At 35.3% G+C, this 21761-nt stretch overlaps 1 protein-coding gene across 1 annotated transcript in view; it reads right to left on the bottom strand.

Annotated features, from left to right (window-relative positions):
- Positions 1-21761, bottom strand: part of ZMYM2 (zinc finger, MYM-type 2) — a 145112-nt gene that overhangs the window by 66071 nt on the left and 57280 nt on the right. Inside the window, exons 7-11 of the mRNA XM_006831970.1 lie at positions 14088-14238; positions 13536-13651; positions 10873-10989; positions 8395-8545; positions 2930-3102 (exon numbers count right to left, since the gene is read on the bottom strand). Of these exons, the coding sequence (XP_006832033.1) occupies positions 2930-3102; positions 8395-8545; positions 10873-10989; positions 13536-13651; positions 14088-14238 (708 nt within the window). The remainder of the gene's footprint in view (positions 1-2929; positions 3103-8394; positions 8546-10872; positions 10990-13535; positions 13652-14087; positions 14239-21761) is intronic.

The following is a 21761-nucleotide window of genomic DNA, read 5'->3' on the forward strand; positions in this document are numbered from 1 at the left end:
ACAAAATCCAACATCCATTCCTGATAAAAGCACTAAAAAAAAAAAAGGAATTGAAGGGACATTCCTCAACATAATTCGGAGCATATACACAAAACCAACAGCCTACATTACTCTCAGTGGAGAGAAACTGAAAGCCTTCCCTCTGCGAACAGGAACCAGACAAGGATGCCCTTTGTCACTGCTCCTATTCAATATTGTGCTGGAAGTCTTAGCAAGAGCTATACGGCAAGACAGGGAAATTAAAGGCATCCAAATTGACAAAGAGGAAGTAAAACTCTCCCTATTTGCAGACGATATGATCCTATACACAGAAAACCCCAAACTCAGTAGAAAAGCTACTAGACCTCACTGGAAGATTCTGCAAAGTGGCAGGGTATAAGATCAACATACAAAAATCAGTTAAGATTCCTCTATACCAAAAACGACAGTGTTGAAAAGGACATTAGGAAAGCAATGCCATTTACAATAGCCACTCAAAGGATGAAATATCTTGGAATAAATGTAACCAGAGAAACAAAGGACTTATACAAAAAAAATACACTACAGACACAAAAAGAATGTAAAAAAATTTTAGTTAGTCTGAACTTATTTTCTACTTTGAAGACGATGGTAATAGTGGTCAAAGTGAATGAAGCAACTCAAGTGAGGTATAAGAAAATACAGTCAGAGTAGTATCCAATCTGTTTGGGCGGGGCTGATGAAAGGAGATGCGGATACCTCTCTTGTGATACAATAGTGAATAGTTGTTATCAGGACTGACTGTGAGGGTTGGAAATGTTAAGGTAGATGTTTTATAGCAAAAGGAGGGAAGTGATTGACTTTGCAGTCTAGGAGGGAAGGTCCCTGGGACCATCAAGGGAGAAGAGCAGAGAGTGGGACGCTACACAAAGAAGCAGTGATGCCAGATATGGAGGCAGAGACGATGATGTGGACAGATGGAGTGGCTGGGGACTCTAGACCCAGAGAGGGAGAGGGGCTATGTGCTGATGACCGGGAGACAGGCTTGCAAGGTATATCCTTTGGTTGGTTGATGATGCACGGAGGGGATTGTAACCATGGCAATGCAATGATATACGACGAATGAATGTAAAGCTTATGTTCTCCAATGTAAACCATCACATAATTCACAAGTAAAACATTTAAAAACAAAAAAGAAAGAAAGAAAATACAGTTAGACTCAGATAGAAAGCACTCAGTGTGAACACTTACTCCTTGACTATAAGAGTGGCTGTCTTCATAGAGAAGCCACACCTGGATCAGGAAGGGGGAACTCTTCTTTCTGTTTCCTTAAAGGTTTAATTATACATAAGGCTGCTAGGAGTCACAAATCACTTGCTTTGTAAATTCCTATCATTTGGCAAAAATGTTTGTACTTTTATTGCTAGGATTTACGTAAGTAATAATCACACTGTCTAAATTATATACACATGTATTGGATTTTTAGACAGGAGTACATAATGCAAATATGTTTCATATATAGAAAAATGACATCAAATGTACGTATTTAGCTAATATAGTCTCGTATATTCCAAAGCATACTGCTTCATTGAATTTTCTTCATTCAGCAATGCACAGAATAACATAAATAATAAAAAGAACTAGGATGAATAAAATGGATTTCCACATTTATGGTTAATAAATACCTTTATTGTTTTGAAACTGTCCAAAATAAAATTTGAAACTAAAATCCTTTTAAGACCATGGAGAAAAAAAATGTATTTGTATACGCTAAACTAAAATTGAGCACTTAAAGCTATCAAAATAACATTTCAAGTGATTTTTTTTTTAAAAGGCACTTTTCTAAAATATCAACAACAAATTTTACAAAACATTTGTTAAGACTAAAAGGAATGCATGCTTAAGTGTTAGTATATACCTTTGTATTTGTGAAATTTTTAAATAAGGGTTAAACCAGTTAAAAGTAATAATCAAATAATGAAGTAATCTTATTAAAGTATGCCAAACTTCTTAGCCTCAATATTTTACCTGTGACAACTCGGAAAGTATCCTCCTCAGCATACCTATAGAATGGCATAGTTCAAGAACTCTATATTATTTTTGTTTAAAAAATATAATTTATTTATCTGTAGATATAAAAAAAAAAAAAACACCCAAAAATCTTACAATTCTCTGATTTGTTCCATTTTAACACTAATCATTTAAAGTAGACTAAATATTATTTTACATTATATCAATCCTGTTACTGTTTCATTAGACTTATGTCCTCCATATGCTTTAGAACTGCATTCACATGAAGCTTCAATACTGAGATGTCTGAGAGATAAATTTATTAATCCTTATGTTAACTTCTTCCTGGGTAATATCTGATTACCCAAAGTCCAAATTTATAATTAATCTAGAAAGCAATTGATGCAATGGACCCAAAGATTTATCTGGAGTGTTTTGTAAATGTATCTGAGTAAGATTACAAGCATACACACTACACCTACACGTTTCATACAAACATTTTTGATGTCTATTTGTTTAGTGTAATTCACTTTAAAAAACTCCAAAAATCCACAATTAAAATGACCAAAAAATAGGATTGCAAAACGCACTTCAATTATCAAAATCCTACTAACGTTCAAGGCTGAGAATGTACTTGTCAAAAATAGTTCTATTTATTGAAATCAAGGCAACAAATTAAAAAATAGTAATTCGATTTCATAAAAAAAATTGTTGAAGATACAGGTATATACTAGTCTTTAGTAATTACTGAATCATATATATATAATATACATATATATATAATTTTTAAATGTTATTTCCAGTTATAAGCAACAAACTGAAATGACAAATTAATTTTAATACATAGTATTATCAAACTAGGGCCTAATATGTGTAATTTAAAAAAATGAACAAGGGCTATTGGTAAAACTATAAAGATTGGTTAAAGTAGCTGTTTTAATTAAAACTGAGAATTACTTGCCTTGTAGTACCAGTCCTGAAATTTTTTACAGCATTCTTCACTGCAGAAATCTCTTACAACACCATCAAGCTCTTTTGTTGCTCCTTTCTTACATAGCTGAGAACAATAGTTGCAAGTGACACATCTCAATCCTAAACGTCTTGCAAAATCCTGCTTATACAATAGTTTGCAGCCTGAATAAATAAAAATTTAAATATTATAACAATGCATAAAAACGTACTTTTAAGCTGACACAAATCATCAATAGCTTTGTAAGTATCCTATAGATCACCATATAAGATCCTTTCTCTCATAATCAAAATTATGAAGTGATCAAAACCAATCTGTGTTAGCAATAGTATATGGAAGAGTGTATCAGATATCATGTGAGCTCATAAAGCTAATGTTCTCAGATATTAAAAATCAGTAATGTATCAAGAGTACTACATTTGTTCTATTTAAATAAAAGCATACTTATTATAAAGTAATATCAAAAATAGACATTTTAGGGAAACAAAAAGATATAGGCTGCTGAGAGGTACTGAGGTAAATTATAAAGTAATTGTCATTATGTCAATTCCAACTCAAAGATGATTCCATGTATGTCAGAGTAGAACTGTGTTCCACAGGGTTCTCATAGGCTGATTTTTCAGAGTAGATAACCAGACCTTTCTCCTAGGTACCTCTGGGTGAATCTGAGCTTCAAACTTTTTGATTAGTAGCCAAGTTCATTAGCCATTTGCAGGGACAAGCAGCCAAAATTCTAACCTTATCTCTCTCCCTATCATCCCAAATAAAACTTCTGGGGTTTTTACTTTATGGGAAACATTTTCTTATTCTACTGAATTATATTTTTTTATTAAATGTTTAATTAAGTATTTCTTTTACCTTAAAACTGAAATCCTACTACATACTAGTTTGTGTTCCCATCTGTGAACACAAATTTCAATTGTTTTCTACATAATTTATTTAGCAATCATTTATGCATTGTCCTGTGGCTTCATTTCCATTGTGTTTATAGTTAGACTTTTTATACTAAATCTCAATGATACTTTTAAGTATTATGTTTTGTAGTTTCTGATAGCTTCTACCAGAAAACCAGGTGTTATTATACAGGAAAAAGACACATACCCTTTTAAAGCACTTCAATGACCATCTAAACTTATTTAAAAAATAAATGAATTAATAACCCACTGTCACTGAGTCAGTTCCGACTCATAGCAACCCTATGTAGGGTTTCCAATGCTGTAAATCTTTACAGGTACAAAAAGCCTCCCTTTTATGGAGTGGCTGGTGGATTTGAACTACTATACTTGTTGTTAGCTGCCCAACGTGTAACCTACTAAACCAGCAGGGCTCGTCTCCAAATTAAAATTATGTTGTTGAGGTGAACTGTGAAGTTGATAATTTCCTATTAATTTTCATAAAAAACCATGCAATTAAAATGGTACAGGATCACTGCTATGTACATGACGCCTTAAAAGGTTAAGACTTTTTGTTGTTGTTAAGTACTGTGAGTTCGGTTAAGACTCATAGTGACCCTGCACAGGGTTTCCAAGGTGTATATTTTTACGGGAGCAAAAAGCCTCATCTTTCTCCCACGGAACAGCTGGTGGTTTTGAACTGCTGACCTTGAGGTTGGCAGCCCAACTCATAACAGCTATGCTACCAGAGCTCCTTACATTAAGATTTAGGAATCCATAAAACAGTAGTTGCACAAAAAAATCAGATGTGAAAGATATAATTCAGAATCAATTTAAATATTATAAGATTTGCCATTTCACTAGAGCTTTCATCTTAAATAACAGTGAACATGGTTACTTTCATTCTAAAATGAAAGTATGTACCATTCCCAGGTAAGAATGCTTTGTTTTACAATAAGTAGAGTCTTGTAGCATATATTCCTATTACACAGTAAATGGTTAAGAAGAACTACTGGGATGGACCAGCAATTTGTGGATCTCACTGTCTATCTACTGCTGGCATTTAAGATCTTTTAATCCTCCTGTGAAAAAGTGACAGTTTCCACTTAAGACCAAACGGCCACCACTTGTTTGTCAAGTTTGTCGTACTGTGGGGGCTTGTGAGTTGCTGTGATTCTGAAAGCTATGCCACCAGTATTCTCAATATCAGCAGGGTCACACATGGTGGACAGGTTTCAGATAAGCTTCCAGCCAAAGACAGACTAGAAAGAAAGAGTGACCAACTACTTCCGAATCTTTAGTCACTGAAAACCTTAAGAATAACAGAGACACACAGTCAGACATAGTGCCAGAAAATGAGCCCCTCAGGTTGGAAGGCACTCAAAATGCGACTGGGGAAGAGCTGCCACCTCAAAGCAGAGCTGACCGTGATAACACAAATGGAGTGAAGCTCGTGGGAGAAAAGTCCACGGACCTTCATGTGCTGATTGGTCACAACTCAAAATGAAGAAAAACAGCTGTAAATATCCATTGAAAATCGGAACATGGAATGTACAAGGTATGAATCTGGGAAAATTAGAAGTTGTCAAAAATGAAATGAAACTCATAAAAATCGATATCTTACACATCAGTGAGCTGAAATGGACTGGTATTGGTCATTTTGAATCTGATGACCACATGGTTTGCTATGCCGGAAATGACAAATTGAAGAGGAATGGTGTTGCATTAATCGTCACAAAAAAACATACTCAGGTCAGTCATGAGGTGCAACGCTGTCTGTGATAGGATAATATCCATGTGTCTACAGGGAAGCCCAGTTAATACCACTGTAATTCAAATATATGCACCAACCAGTAAAGCCAGTGAGGATAAAATACAAGAATTCTATCAACTTCTCGAAAACAAGTACACAAGAGCCAAAATATGACCTTGACTATATCCCTCATGAATTTAAGAGATCATCTGAAGAACAGGTTTGATACATTTAAATACTAAAGACCGAAGACCAGAAAGAGTTGTAGGATGACATCAAGGACATCTTACGTGAAGAGAGCAAAAAGTCATTGAGAAGACAAGAAATAAGGAAAAGGTCAAAATGGATGTCAGAAGAGACACTGAAACTTGCTCTCCAACGTAGACATGCTAAAGCAAATGGAAGAAATGAGGAGGTCCTAGAGCTGAACAGAAAATTTCAAAGATCAGCTCCAGAACATAAAGCCAAATATTACAACAAAATGTGCAAAGATCTGGAATCAGAAAACCAAAAAGGAAGAACACGCTCAGCATTTCTCAAGCTGGAGAACTGAACAAAAAATTCAAGCCTCGACTTTCATTATTGAAAGATTCTCTGGGCAAATTATTGAATGATGAAGAAAGAATCAAGAGAAGATGGAAGGAAAACACAGAGTCACTGTACTGAAAGGAAATGGTTCATGTTCAACCGTTTCAAGAGGTAGCATATGATCAAGAGCCAATGATACTGAAAGAAGAAGTCCAAGGTGCATTGAAGGAATTGGCAAAGAACAAGACACCAGGAATTGATGAACTACAAATTGAAATCTTTCAAGAAAGTGAGGTGGCACAGGAGGCACTCATTCATCTCTGCCAAGAAACTTGGAAGACAATTACCTGGCTGACTGATTAGAAGAGATCCATATTTGTGCCTATTCCAAAGAAAGGTGACCCAACAGAATGCGGAAATCATCACACAATATCTTTGATATCCCATGCGAGTAAAGTTTTACTAAACGTAAAACAAACGGCTGCAAGCATACATTGACAGAGAACTTTCAGAGGTTTAAGCCGGATTCAGAAGAAGCCCTGAACGAGGGGTATCACTGCTGATGTCCGATGGATCTTGGCTGAAAGCAGAGAATATCAGAAAGTTGTTTACCTGTGTTTTATTGACTACACAAATGCTTTCCATTCTGTGGATCATGACAAGCTATGGACAACATTATGAAGTATGAGTATTCCGGAAGACTTAATTGTGCTCATGAGGAATCTGCACCTGGACCAAGAGGCAGTTGTTCAAACAGAACATGGGAACACTGAATGGCTTAAAATAAAGGTGTGCAACAAGCTTGTAGTCTTTCACCATACTTATTCAACCTGAATGCTGAGCAAATAATCCAAGAAGCTGGGTTCAACAAAGAGAAACATGGCATCAGGATTGGAGGAAGACTCATTAACAACCTGAGATACGCAGATGATACAACCTTGCTTGCTAAAAGTGAAGAGGACTTTTAAAGTGTTGAAGAGCAAAGATGTCAGCTTGAGGATTACGTTGCGCCTGACCCAAGCCATACTGTTTTCAATGACCTCATATGCATGCGAAAGCTGGACAGTGTAAAAAGAAAGACCGTAGAAGAACTGATGCCTTTGAGCTAAGTTGTTGGAAGAAAATATTGAAAGTGACATGGGCTGCCAAAAAAAACAATAGATCCATTTTGGTAGAAGTGCAGCCAGACTGCTCCTTAGAGGCCAAGATGGCCAAACTTTGTCTCTCATACTTTGAACATATTGTCAGGAAGGACCATCTGCTGGAGAAGGATATCATGTTTGGTAAGGTGGAGGGTCAGAGAAAAACAGGAAGACCCTCAACAAGATGGATTGGCCAAGTGGCAGCATAGCTGGGCTCAAGCATGGCAACAGTAGTGAGGTTGGCCCAGGATCAGGCAATGTTTCGTTCTGTTGTGTATAAGGTTGCTATGGGTCGGTACCGACTCTATGGCACCTACCATCACCACCACTAACAACAATACTCCTGTCCTCAATTAAAAATCCGTAGGAAAAGAATATCAGAAAATAAAATGTTTATTTAAAAATCAAAGGTAATAGTAGATAGGAAAGTGAGGTGTTCAGTGTCTGGGGAGAAAGAAGAATAGAATATGAAAGCCAGTTTAGAATAAGAGTGTTAATTTGAGTAAGACTAATAACAACAAAAGCCCAAACCACATAGCTACAATACTGGTTTCTATCTATGAAGAAGTAGACTTAGAACTGGAGTTCAAGTCTATAAACCTACTCCTTGGCACCAAAGCAGCAAAACTATAATATGAGAGGAAAGAAAATTCTTGAATGTGCTGAAACAGAACCCAAATATCTCTGGGATTTCAAATTGAATAGCAAAAAGTATTTTCCCATTGTAATACTGCCACATGTGATTTTTCTCCCATTATATCAAAATTCTTTGTAGGTTAGGCAATAAGTGAACAAATTTTTTGTAGGATAGGAAATGGAATATATACAAGGCAAATACTATGGGAAAAAAAAATCCAAATCTACTAAGAAAACCAACTTTTAAACCACAATTGGTATAATAAAGCTTTTATTGTTTTCTAAATACTTCATTGTGATGAAAAAATAGGTTACCAAATTTTTCTAGATAATACATTTGAGGTTCAGAGGTCTAAATAAATAAATAAAATAACAAATCAGTTGTTAACTTTTTTTAAAATAAAGCTACTTTAAAATTCTATAGGTAAATATGTATTTTTAATATTTTGGCAAAAAATAACATTAAATGATAATAAAAGTTATGGACTATATAAATACACTTGCCTTCACTACAGAAAGGTCTCTTAACGCCAGAGAAATTTACTGTTTCATGAAGAGTCTTCTCCTCTTGACAGTATTCACAATATGTAACTATGCAATGCAACTTCTTATAGTCATCTGAACAAGTTTTGCTGCAGAACTGATGCACTTTGTTCTAAATGCACAACAGGAACCTTGGTAAGTTATATGACAACCATTTCAAGAAGAAATTTAAGGAAAAAAAGGTATTACAGCATAGTTTAACATGTTACCTATATAATGTGGTAACTCTTGCTATACACATTTGCTATGGGCCACACCTAGTTTAACCAACTCATTGCTAAATTCAAACATAGCTCCACAAAAATTCAGTACCATTAACTACCCTAAATTACTCAGTAAAGAGTGAAAATATGACTGGGAAAAAAAATGGTAGCCTGGAGAAATGGTAAGAAAACAAGTTACAAGTAAAATAAGTAAACCACAGAAAGAACAGAATTATAATATTAACATTTCACTCAAAAAGAAATACTTCAAAATATTTCAGAAAGAAATGTTTATTCAGTACAGTTAATTAGGAAAGTCACATTCCTATCACAGCTTGAAAGTCACAGACCTATTAGATCTATTATGAGTGATGTATATAATTTGCTTCTCTTTAATGGAATGGTTATTAGTCATTTAGTTACAACTTTGAACATCCAGTAATAGTCAGTACTGCTTTTCAAATACTCAAACAGTTATAAGCAAGCTAAAACTTCCAGGCAGGCAATTCCCCCAAGGTATTATGGAGACTACAAATTAGGTTTAAAACATTTATCTAGCAATTACCAATGATTTATAAAAATCACGGTAAGGAAGGTGAAAATCTAGGAAGCATCTCAAATAGTAAGGGTTATCATTAGTAACCACTGTCAATCATAGAGTGAGAAGCCAGAGATCCCTGAATTGTTTAATCACTTGAAGGAAAGACTCAACTCGCATTTAGAGTAATAATGCATTTTAACTGTTCCCAACACCTATTCATGTAAATAAAGGAACAAACCAATAGAAGTACAAACACAAGACAGCACTGACATGGAGATGGTAAGAAATGCATTTTCATCTAGAATTTAGAAAACTCAGTTGCTATGTAGAACAGCAATTTCCTAAGGAATACTATTCTACTATGTGCTTGCTTATGGATTTCTTTCCTGAATTCCTTGCAATTCCACTGACCCACTTTATTGGAACTTCAATATACTTCCTGCAGCTATTTAAAGATGTAAGTCTCAGAATCATCATTGGATGCCAATATAAATCTCAAAGAATGATTGGTTTAAATGTTCCAGAGACAGAGCGAAACAAAATAAAATGAGAAGTTTTTCGGGGACTAGAATCTTAAAATGTAATAATAAACTTTCAGATTTCCAAAGTACTTTAGAAATCATAATTAAATTCTGGATATCACTTTTCACCTGAAACCAACAGCCACTAACAAATTTTGGCACATTAGCAGAATGTAGTAAATATTACATCTTGAACATCATTTTATTAAGATCCTCTACTACTCTCCACACCAAAATATTTTAAACCATCAAAAGGTGTGGCCAAATGTAAACAGTGCTCAAAAGCAGTGAGCATTATCGTTATATCATATTCAACTATTCATCTATTACTATCCCTTATTGAAATATAAATTCATTATTAGAGTTGCTACTAATTGCACAAACATACACCTAAGTACAGTAGCAAACTAGTGAATAGAGGTGTGACAGAAAAAAGAAATTACTATTAGGATTCACAGTCCCTTACTTTAATCAAAAGATAAAATGTTAAATGACAATGTGGTAAATGACTAACAAATTCTAATTTTTAGAAGTAGTGGGCAATATATTATAGCTCACAGAGAATGTTTCTAAGGGAAAGGAAAATATATAAACAGATGTTCCAGATAATAGCTCATACTAAAGAAAGTGATATCCTGTATACTATACACCTAATCCTCACATATCACAACACATATATGCAATAGTAACAATTCTGTCTGACCATTTTGCACATTAACAACATATACTTGGAAGTAACCAACACCTAGGTGCAAGGCAAGAGTAACACTGGTTATAATGATTAAGGTTATGTGTCAACTTGGTTTGGCCATCATGCTCAGTGGTTTGGCAGTCATGTAATGGTATCATTTGGCATTCAAGTAAGGATGCCACTGTAATATAAGCATCCTCCATTTTGTAATTTGGCCATCCTATATTGTCTCATAATAATCTGGTCTTTGGAATCAAATGAATTATGAACAAAGTATGCATGAATATGATTTTAATAATCTACTGTTTGAATTGAAAAGAAATACATCTCCATAAAACAAAGTAAATAATACAATCATCAAAAAATCTGAAAAGCTAATCCTGTCTCATTAAGAAAAAGATTCTAAGCTGGAAATGCCATAGTTATATTTCACTAGACTTAAATTTTAGCTCTAGATAATATACATAAGAAAACATGACTTGCCTCCCATTCCAAGATTTCTGGCTTTGAACAAAAGGAATTTTTACAGTAATTGCATTTCAACTGAATATCACTTGGAGCCACAAACTGGCCATTTGGAGATGACTGCATACTTAGAGCCTAAAACAGAGAACATAACATATTGTGCCTGACCACGTATTTTAAAATGCTTATTTTTGACTACTGTTGAGTATCTACTAGTTCAAGAAAGTAGCAAATATTTTGCTTAAATATTTCCTAAGCACTCAAAACAGTGTAACTGAATTTTGTCTCAAAAAATTATGTTGTCGTTGCTGTTAAGTGCCGTTTAGATGGTTCCAACTCATAGCGACCCAGTATATAGTGCTACTGAGATTGTAAATCTTTGTGGGAGCACAGAGTCTCAGGTCTGACCAACAGAAAAGCTGGTGGTCTCAAACTGATAACCCTGTGGTTCTCAGTTCAGTGCTTGTACTATAGACCTGCTGCGCTTCCCTTTTTTAAAAAAAGTATAAATACTAAAACCGGTATACCAGCATACTAATGATAATGTCATATTAACCTGAGTGCTAAACACACTGGTATTGAATTATTGTTTAAATCATATTTTACACACACAAAAATCTACATATAATCTTCTCAATGAATGAAATAGTTAAGATAAAATAATTTTCAAAATATGATTAAGGGAAGAGTCAAAAGTTCTGCATAAACTATACAATGTAAGTAAATCTGTTAAAAAATAAAACACACAAACTGATGATAGCAACTATAAGATGATTAATTTTAATTTCATTTTAAAAATAAAACTCGACAAAGTTATCTTAAAAGAATCCAAAACTTTGAACCACATTGACATTTACTATTATTCTAAAACAAATGAAATACTATCCTAATATCTTAATTTAGAGAAAAGAGTATCTAATGAACATAAAATACATGATAACTAAATTTTTTTTTAATATTCTGCTAATTTCCCCCCCTAGATTATATTATTTACATGCAGAGATATGAACAATGCACAGCTGGCTGTACGCGTATCAAGATGTATTTTTAAAAGCCTAAATCAAATATTTTTTTTAAAACCATGTACATATATGATAATGCTTCTCTGTTAACTGAAAGACCAGCAGTTCCAACCCACCAACCACTCTGTGGGAAAAAAGATAGGCTGATATGCTCCTATAAAAATTAAAGACAAGAAAATCTTATAGGTAATTCTATTAGTGGTTAGGAGTGGGGCTGCTAACCTCAAGGTCAGCAGCTTGAAACTACCAGCTGTTATGTGGAGGAAAAATGAGGCTTTCTGCTCCCATAGGATTTCCAGCCTCAGAAAACCTATGCAGAGTCGCTATGAGTCAGAATTGGCTCCACAGCATACCACCACCCTCTCTGTCAGTATAGGGTAGCTATGAATTGGAACCAACTCCATGGCATACAATGATGACAGCACAAACCAAATGGTCTTATCAAGTCATAGGTAATTACAGTTTCCATTAAATAAATATTTTCAATAAAATATTCAATTGACCCAACAATATCAAAAAGCACTAAGTTCTAACTTCAAGACTGGACAAACAGCATGTCAAAGACACTTGTGTCCCTTTGTTCTAATTAAGTTATCATTATCCTTTAATTTCTAGTTTAACAAAATCCAACTAGTCAGAAGTAATATTTATCACTATAAGGATCTATCAATGACCAAAATTCTAACTTCCAAACACAAGCTTAGTTTTAAATGTGATTTATAACCCAAGTTCAATCCACTTTGGTATTTTCTTTCTTTCCTGCCTTTTCAATGACTTTTTGCTTTCTTCATGTATGATGTTCATGATGTTATCTAACAACTCCTCTTAACCACAGACTTATAGAGCTTGATCCTTTGATATTATAATGTCCTGGAATTTTTACAGAGCATGGAAACCTACTTGTATGTTTAAATACTATGGCACTGTGAGATAAAGCACTGAACCACAGGGTCAGTACTGCAGGTTCCGTGGTTCAAGCTCACCACCAGCCACTCCTTGAAAACCCTATACAGGGTTGCTTTAAAGTCGGAGCCAATTCAATGGCATTAAACAACAACAACATTCCTTCCTAATGTTCAATCTGGTTAAATTTGAATGCTTCCAGTAATTTCTTGACACTATCTATATTCCAACTTTAATAAAATTATGTTAGAAAACAGTTGTCTACATTACTAAAATGGGAAATAATAAAAAAAAGTTGCCCTAAATATAAATTCCACTAATTCATCATAAAATTAAGGCCATAGTAGGAAGTCTAATCACATTTTACATGGCAAAATTCTTAAATATGAAGAAAGCATTTAGAATTCTTTTCTCAATGCTAAGTATACCTATGTCACCCTTCATCCATTTATCAGAAAGCAGATTTCCCCTTATAATTCACATTTTATTTGAAACTTGTTCACTAAAATACTACTATACACTGGCACTAAGATCAATTATGCTCAAAATTAATTTATTTTTCCCTCAAAGTCTATCAGAAACAAAAATGTAAGTCAATTTGATGATCCATGCTAAAGAAGAAAGTGGTACAAGCATGTCTCAATGACACTTTATAATTTTTTATCCTCTAATTTGCAATTATGTAAACAGTAACACATCATTACTTATTTCCTGTGTGTATTTTATTTGGGGAAAACATGAAAATAAATAACAAACCTGAAACTTAGCCACACAACTGGAATTACAAAAGTTATACAGTTTTCCATCAGGCATTGTGGCTTGGTACTGAGGTAAAGAGTTTCGCTTACAAAAATGGCAAATAATTCCCAAACCTATGAGAGAAAAGGTATATATCTGATTTCATTATAAAATAATGGAAATTAAAAAACTAGGAAATCTATTTTCTAGAAGGTACTGAAAACTACTCTTTTTCTAATTTCTAAGAATATTTTCACTTTAAAAAAGTGACATGAGAGAAGAATTTGGCATCATATCTCTGAAAAATCATATCTCTTACACATTTTAAATAATGTTTGGAATTGTAGCTAAAATCATAAATATGAAGAGAATTTGACAAAAACTTTAACAAAGAAAAGCAATTCCCAAGCAAAGAAAAAAGTTCACATTGATATATATATTTTTTAATTAGTATAATAAAAATAAATTAAAATAGAGAATGAGCATAAAAAGATAAATAGTAGGTACTTAAGCAAAATAAACTAGTCATGCTATTAATTGTTGCTAACTTTCCAAATACCTGGAACTTACTTTGTGACTTTGCATATTTTGTCTTATGACTGTTCATACAGGCAGTTGAACAATATGGCTCCATATATCCAGTAGGACCTATGCACTGAGTCATATCAAAAAATCGGCACTGTGTTCGGCAACCAGTACAGGTAGTCAATTTTCCATATTTCTAAAAATTCAAATATGCATGATATAGTTACAAAAACCACAATTAGAAAAATAATTCTATTTTTTATTACATATTTAACTCTGTAAATCAACTCTGTTAATCTGCTAAGAAAACTTCAGAAAGTTTTATAGAGTCAGAAGTCTTCAGCTAGGCGCTGTAGGTTAATGCACTGGACTGTAAAGTCAGTTCTGAACCGCAAGGTCAACAGCTTCAAGCTCACCAACTGCTCTTTGAAACTCTACACAGGGTCACTATGGGTCAGAACCGTTTCGATGCACTTAATAACAACAATAAACAATAACAAATTATCACCAGATAAAAAATAATCATCAGTTACGTCTCTTTCAAACTATGAAAATATTTTCTTTATAAATTTAAAAAATATACAAATAAGAAATAAAAAAAATCAAGGAAAGCCAGTGTTTTCAGTTTACAATGAGAATATATTTCTTTACAAATAATAGAAGAAATTAAATGGAACTGTGAAACTTATTCTAATTTTTAATTATAAATCAAATGATCAGTACTTCAAAAAAGTAATTTGAAAACATTAAGCATGTAGTTATTAAGTCGCTATGTTGCAAACACTTTGGGAACTTCTCTTAAAATTGATTTCCTAACAATTTATTAGATTTAAACTTTTCCGTCAAAATCTTATTTGGCTACTAACTAAAGTTAATAGTCAGATATTAATGCTGAGTGCTGTCCAGTTCATTCTGACTCACAGCAGACCTGGATAGGGTTCCTGAAACTGTAAATCCTAAAGGCAGCAGAAAGCCTTATTTTTCTCTCAGGGAGGGGCTGGTGGGCTTGAACTGCTGACCACGTGGTTTGCATTCCAGTGCTTATACTACAGAGACACTTAATAATCAATAGATTACAACCACTGAAATAATACACTTAACAAGGATACAATTCTGATTAACTAATGTGTATATTTGAAAATTAACAAGGAATTCAGAATCACATGTAATGTGTATTTGAATCTTCTGTGGTTACAAAATTCCATTATAATCAGAAAATCAAATACCACATTATTTCTTTGCAACATTTCTTGCACCTGATGTTGAGATCATTTTGTTCATCTTTATACTCCAGAGTATCTAGCACAATATGAGGGGGGTGATAGTCAGTTCTGAACCGCAAGGTCAGTTCCAACTTATAGTAACCCTGTAACAGGGCTTCTTAGGCTACAAACCTTTACGGAAGCAGAAAGCCTCATCATTCTCCGTGGAGTAGCTGCTTATCTTGTGGTTAGCAGCCCAAATCGTAATCATTATGCTATCAGGGTTCCTCTAATATGAAGATATGATATCTCAAACTGTCCCAAGGATAGATGAATAATAGGTGTTCTAATAGCTAACAATCAGTCCAAGAGTAACACATTAAATGTGCTACCTACATGGAAACATTTCACAGATACGACAGGATTTCATAAAATGAAAATAATAAACTTAAAAGTAAAAAACAATAACCAAAAACAAGCAAAAAATGACACCAATTGTAAAGTAAACAAGAAGCAATGGATCCACAGTTACAATCACTTTTATCTAAAGAAAATAAAATACCATCAGAAATATTTAATTAGTAAGGTCAACTTGAACCACCTAAGTCAGTGGTTCTAATTCACCAATTGCTCCTTGCAAACCCTATACTAGGTCACTATGAGTCAGAAACAATTTGAAAGCACTTGACAACAACTACAACACACCACACATATATGCTGTTAATGTTAAGTTCCATTTAATCAGTTCCAACCTACAGCGATCCTGTATAGGGTTTCCAAGGAGCAGCAGGTGAGCTTGAACCACCAACCTTGTGATTAAACTCACTTTGCAGTCCAGCGCATTAATGCACAGCACCACACCAGGAATCCATACATTTACACACACATAAACACAAACACACACACACATACATGTGTTAAGTGCTGTAGAGTCGGTTCCAATCCTGACCAACCCTGTACAGGGTTTCCGAGGAGCAACTAGTAAGCTTGAATCGCCGACCTTGCACTTCAAACCAATTTTGCAGTGCAGCACATTAACCCTCAGTGCCACACCAGGACTCCAAATGTGTGTGTGCAACTTCTATATTTACCTATATATATATATATATATATATATATATGTCAAAAGTATTACTATCTAATCATAAAAACCTCTATTAAACAAAAACATCAAAATTTGAAGCTTTGTTTCTCTACATATCTTCCATCTAGATATACAAATATCTGGAGACCGTGTTTCCATCTCTGTAACCCTTCCCCCAAAGGATTCTGCACACTGATTTATATCAAGTCAAAAAATGGACGTATTGGCATCCTCCCTCAAGGAATTCCAGTTACCTTCCTTTTCAACATTCTTTGAGTTTGGGGAACAAAAAGAAGTTTGAAGGAGCGAGATCAGGGTATAGGATGGATGGGGTAAGATTTCCCAACTGAATTCTTATAGGACAGCCCTTGTTACCCTCAAAGAATGAGCAGTTGCATTGTTGTGATGGAAAAACATTTCTGTGCAATAATCAGTGGACTGCCAACCATTAAATTGGTGATTCTAGCCCACTAGCCGATCCACGGGAGAAAGATGAGGCTTTCTGCTCCCACAGAGACTGACAGAAAAACATGAGTTTCTGGAAACCCTATATAGAATCACTAAGCACCGGAACCAACTTGACAAAAAGAAATCATCACATTCAATACAACATAAAGCAGGTATTCTTAACTTGAACACTACAAAGGAAAAAATATTACGTTTAAATCCACTAACACTTGACTGAAATAAAGATTCTCTTTCATTAAAATGGAGACAACAGTAGATTTAACAGAACTTGTGCCTGTCAAAAACAAAACTCTAAAAATTTTAAACCTGTTACAGATAACCTTGGTATATCATTTATGCTTACCATTACTGCAAAATTATAGCTAACAGCCACTTTATTTTGTTATTTAATACACTAATAACAAAGTACATTGCTATTTCAATTTTTAATAAGTATTTTGATATAGAATTGGTTTTCTGAAATCACAAGTATATTATATATTTAATAAGTTTATTCTAAGGCTGGATCTATCCATATTATCTATGAGATCCTGTGGTATAATGAATTATCTAATGTCTCTTCTAGCCATAGTCTGTAAAACCCACCAAACAACATTTGTTGCCCTCCTGTATCTGGATAAAAGAAGATGAGAGAAAATATGATAGGATGACGTGATTCAGCTGTGAATATTAGCAGAATTAATTTTAACTGCAAAACCCTGGAACTCTAGCATGGGTATAAAATGAACCATCTCTTCGATCCAGGGTCAGAAAGTGGTGACAGACAGAGGAGTGGTATGAGAGTAGCAGCCACAGTAAAACAAAGAGACAAAGTAGTGAGCTTCCCAATCCATGGAGCAAGTAAAACTGAGTGACTTTGGGCAGGATGCTTACTTGTAGATTGGGGTGCCTCCAAGCATGTAAGTGGGAGAGCCAAGTATGCTGACCTACAAACTAGAATAGGTGCCTTTGGGTTGAGGTGTATGAATGGTGTGTCCTATGAGCATTTATGAGCAGCTGACTGGAACAACTTTTACCTGTGCATTTCTGACCCCAAATTGTAACCTGTTAGCTTCCATATGAAGCCCCATATCTCTGAGCCTGGTGTTTGAGTCCTGCATGGCCACTGCAATGAATTATCACACCCAGGTAACTAGAGAAGGCTATTGGAGGAATGGTTGGTGCCATGTTTTCACAGGTCCAAAAGCACAGAAATAATGAAGTACGCTAATTACAAAAATAATGATAAAACCTCAATTGTGACATAATACTGTACTGATTTTCATACTAAAAGAAATAAACTCAAATAGGAATTACTTCACTTATTCAACAAAATCTTTACATTATCTCTTAATGTTATGTTTGTGCACAGTTAAACGATCAGAAGGTTTTACTTTTATCCATTATTGTATAATTTACAATTAGACATTAGGACATCAAGTATGATATACCAAGGATGCAACATCATTTATAAGGTATTCCTGTGCCCAAAAATGCATAACCTCATTCTAACTCTGAAGAAATACAAGATAAAGCCAACTATCAGACAAGCAGACTATAAAAAAGAAATGGCCTAAAATATTAAAACAAGAAATATTAGAGAACAGTTTCAGATTATGCAACAGGACTTCTCATAAGCACTATGATAGACTAACAGCACTGGAGTAAAGGTATTTCCACTGTTACCAAAAAGAAAAGGGTGGACACACTGGACAATACATAATACCAACCTATACACACAGAAGAGAAACAAAGGAAATGAGCTCTGGGATGGCCCCAGGTTATTATGGGGTGGCAGTTTCTTGGCCACACAGGAAAAGGCAAAGAAACCTGAACAGTACCTAGTACTAGTAATTTCTAAGTTGAGAAGACAGAGTCTGGGGTTCAGGGGAGGTCTGGAAGCCATAATTGGAAATGTAGACAAGGGAATTACACACACATACTGGGGATGTCAATGATTGTTTAAAAAAAAACAAAAAAGCAAAACCAGTTGCCACTAAGGCAATTCTAATTCATGGCTTAACTATACATTCCAACAGGTTTTAAAGGCTGTGGCCTTACAAAAGTAGCTCACCAAGTCTTTGATCCAAGATGTTTATAACGTGGCTTTGATACACCAACTTTCCAGTTGATAGTTAAGCACTTAACTACTTTTGCTAAACAAGAAAAAAAACTTTAAAACTATGGGAAAGCAATTCCTAAGGCGGACTGAGGGCTGGAAATAGTTTGCGTTCTTACTTGTCAGAATGGAAAAGATCCTCTAATATAGAGAGCATCAGTTAGAGTACTCAGAAGGTATTACCATAGTAGTGGGGATAAATTATTGTTAGTTGTCAAAGTTATCTAGGATTCATGGCCACTTGACCAATAACAGAGTAAAAGGTTGCCCATCTTGCACTATTATATTGGAATGTTTGAGACCCTTGCTGTGTTACTGTTGTCAATCTATCTCACTGATGTTTTTCCTCATTTTCGTTGGCTCACTACTAAACAGGCTGCCCTTTTAAGTGATTCGCCTTTCTTGCTGATAAGTATGTAATAGGTCGAAGTTTCACTGTTCTCACTTCTAATATTCTGGTGTATTTCTTCTAAAATTGACTTGTTTGATCAGTCTCCTTTCCCAATCCCTGTGCCTGTACTCACTCACACAAAGGTGCTGTCCAAAGTGTTCAGAGAAGGAGTTAATGGTGAACAATGAAGAAGTGAGACTGTTTGTAAATTAGATTGTTAGTGTTTAATCTTCATGGTGGGGATGTGGGCTGATACAAAAGTTAGAGAGGATGATACAGTAATGCCAAACTGGATATAAAATACATCGGATTAGATTTCTTCTTTTCATGTCATGAAGAAAGTATCTAAGATCCATGGAACACATACACAAACCAAAAAACAATACTCTTTAGGGAAATGCAAATCAAGATCACAATGATACTCGAATTTACATCACCACCAACTGCCCTCCTCATGGAAATCTTTAGATAGCACAAACAGTTAACTGTCAAAAAAAATGGCAGTTTGAATCCATCCATTGTTGTTGTTGTTGTCAGGTGCCATCGAGTCGGAACCGACTCATAGCGACTCCATGCACAGCAGAACGAAACAATGTTCGATCCTGGGCCAACCTCACCACCGCTGCCACCCCCGAGTCCATCAATGATGCCACCTGGCCGATCCATCTCGTTGGAGGTCTTCCTCTTTTTCTCTGACCCCCCACCCTACCCAGCATGACATCCTTCTCCAACGATTGTTTCCTCCGGACTACATGTCCAAAGTAGGAGAGACGAAGCTTAGCCATCCTGGCCTCCAAGGAGCACTCTGGCTGCACTTCTTCCAAAACAGATCTATTGGTTCTTTTGGCAGTCCATGGCACCCTCAGTATTCTCCTCCAACACCACAACTCAAAGGCATCAATTCTTCTACGATCCTCTTTATTCACTGTCCAGCTTTCGCATCCATATGAGGCTATTGAAAACACAATGGCCTGGGTCAGGCGCACCCTAGTCCTCAAGCTGACATCTCTGCTCTTCAATACTTTAAAAAGTTCCTGTGCAGCAGATTTGCCCAGTGCAATACGTCGTCTGATCTCTTGACGCGAGTGTTGATAGTTGATCCAAGAAGAATGAAGTCCTTGACAACTTCAATCCTTTCTCCATTGATAAGAATGTTGTTTATTGGTCCAGTGGTGAGGATTTTTGTTTTCTTGACATTGAGATGCAATCCATATCGAAGGCTGTGCTCTTTAATCTTCATAAGTAAATATTTCAAGTCCTCTTCACTTTCAGCGATCAAGGTTGTATCATCTGCATATCGCAGGTTATTAATGAGTCTTCCTCCAATCCTGATGCCACGTTTTTCTTCATAGAACCCAGCTTCTCGTATTATTTGCTCAGCATACAGGTTGAACAAGTATGGTGAAAGAATACAACCCTGTCTCACACCTTTCCCAATTTTAAAACTTTCAGTGTTCCCATGTTCTGTTCGAACAACTGCTTCTTGGTCTAGGTATAGATTTCTTAGAAGTACAATTAAGTGTTCTGGAATACTCATACTTCTCAATGTTGTCCATAGCTTGTCATGATCCACACAATCGAAAGCCTTTGCGTAGTCAATAAAGCACAGGTAAACATCCTTCTGATATTCTCTGCTCCATCGGACATCAGCAATGATATCTCTCGTTCCACGGCCTCTTCTGAATCCAGCTTGAACCTCTGGAAGTTCTCTGTCAATGTATGACTGTAGCCGTTTCTGTATTACCTTGAGCAAAACTTTGCTTGCTTGAGATATAAACACCTTGAAAGAAAGGTGGTGATCTACTTCCAGAAAACCACAGCCTCTGAACCACAGCAGAGCTCTACTCTGACACACATGAGTTGAAAAATCAACTCTACAGTAATGGTTTTGTTGTTGTTTTGAACCAGTTGCCCTGAAATTGATTCTGACACATGACTACCCCATGTGTTTCAGAGGAGAACAGTGCTCTTTCTAAAGTATTTCAATGGCTGATTTTCTGGAAGCAGGTCACCAGTCCTTTCTACTAAAGTGCCTCTGAGTGGACTCGAATCCAGTAGGTTAATGATTTATACTACCTGGGAACTCCTCATAATGGTTATTATATTTATATTATAAAATAATGATAGTTATTTTCACACAAAAAACAGAAAATATGTATTAGCGAAGGTGTACAGCAACAGAATCTTTATGTGTTGCTCTAGAAAGTCCTGATGTGGTGCTGTAGGATAAGCACTGGACTGCCAACGGAAGCTGAGTAGTTCAAACTCACAAGCCACTCCCTGGAAGCGTTATACAGGGGCGCTATAAGTCAGAACGAACTAGAAAGCACACAAAAACAACTAGAGAGAATATAAAATTGTGCAACAGCTGTGGAAAAGTTTGGCACTTTTTTAAAAAGTTACACATAGCATTACAACATAAACCAGTGCCGGGGTCTGGCCTCGGCAAGGGGGTGAGGACCCGAAGATGGGGTGT

The sequence above is a fragment of the Chrysochloris asiatica genome, unplaced genomic scaffold (assembly GCF_000296735.1).
Source record: "Chrysochloris asiatica unplaced genomic scaffold, ChrAsi1.0 scaffold00005, whole genome shotgun sequence".
NCBI classification, from domain to species: domain Eukaryota; kingdom Metazoa; phylum Chordata; class Mammalia; order Afrosoricida; family Chrysochloridae; genus Chrysochloris; species Chrysochloris asiatica.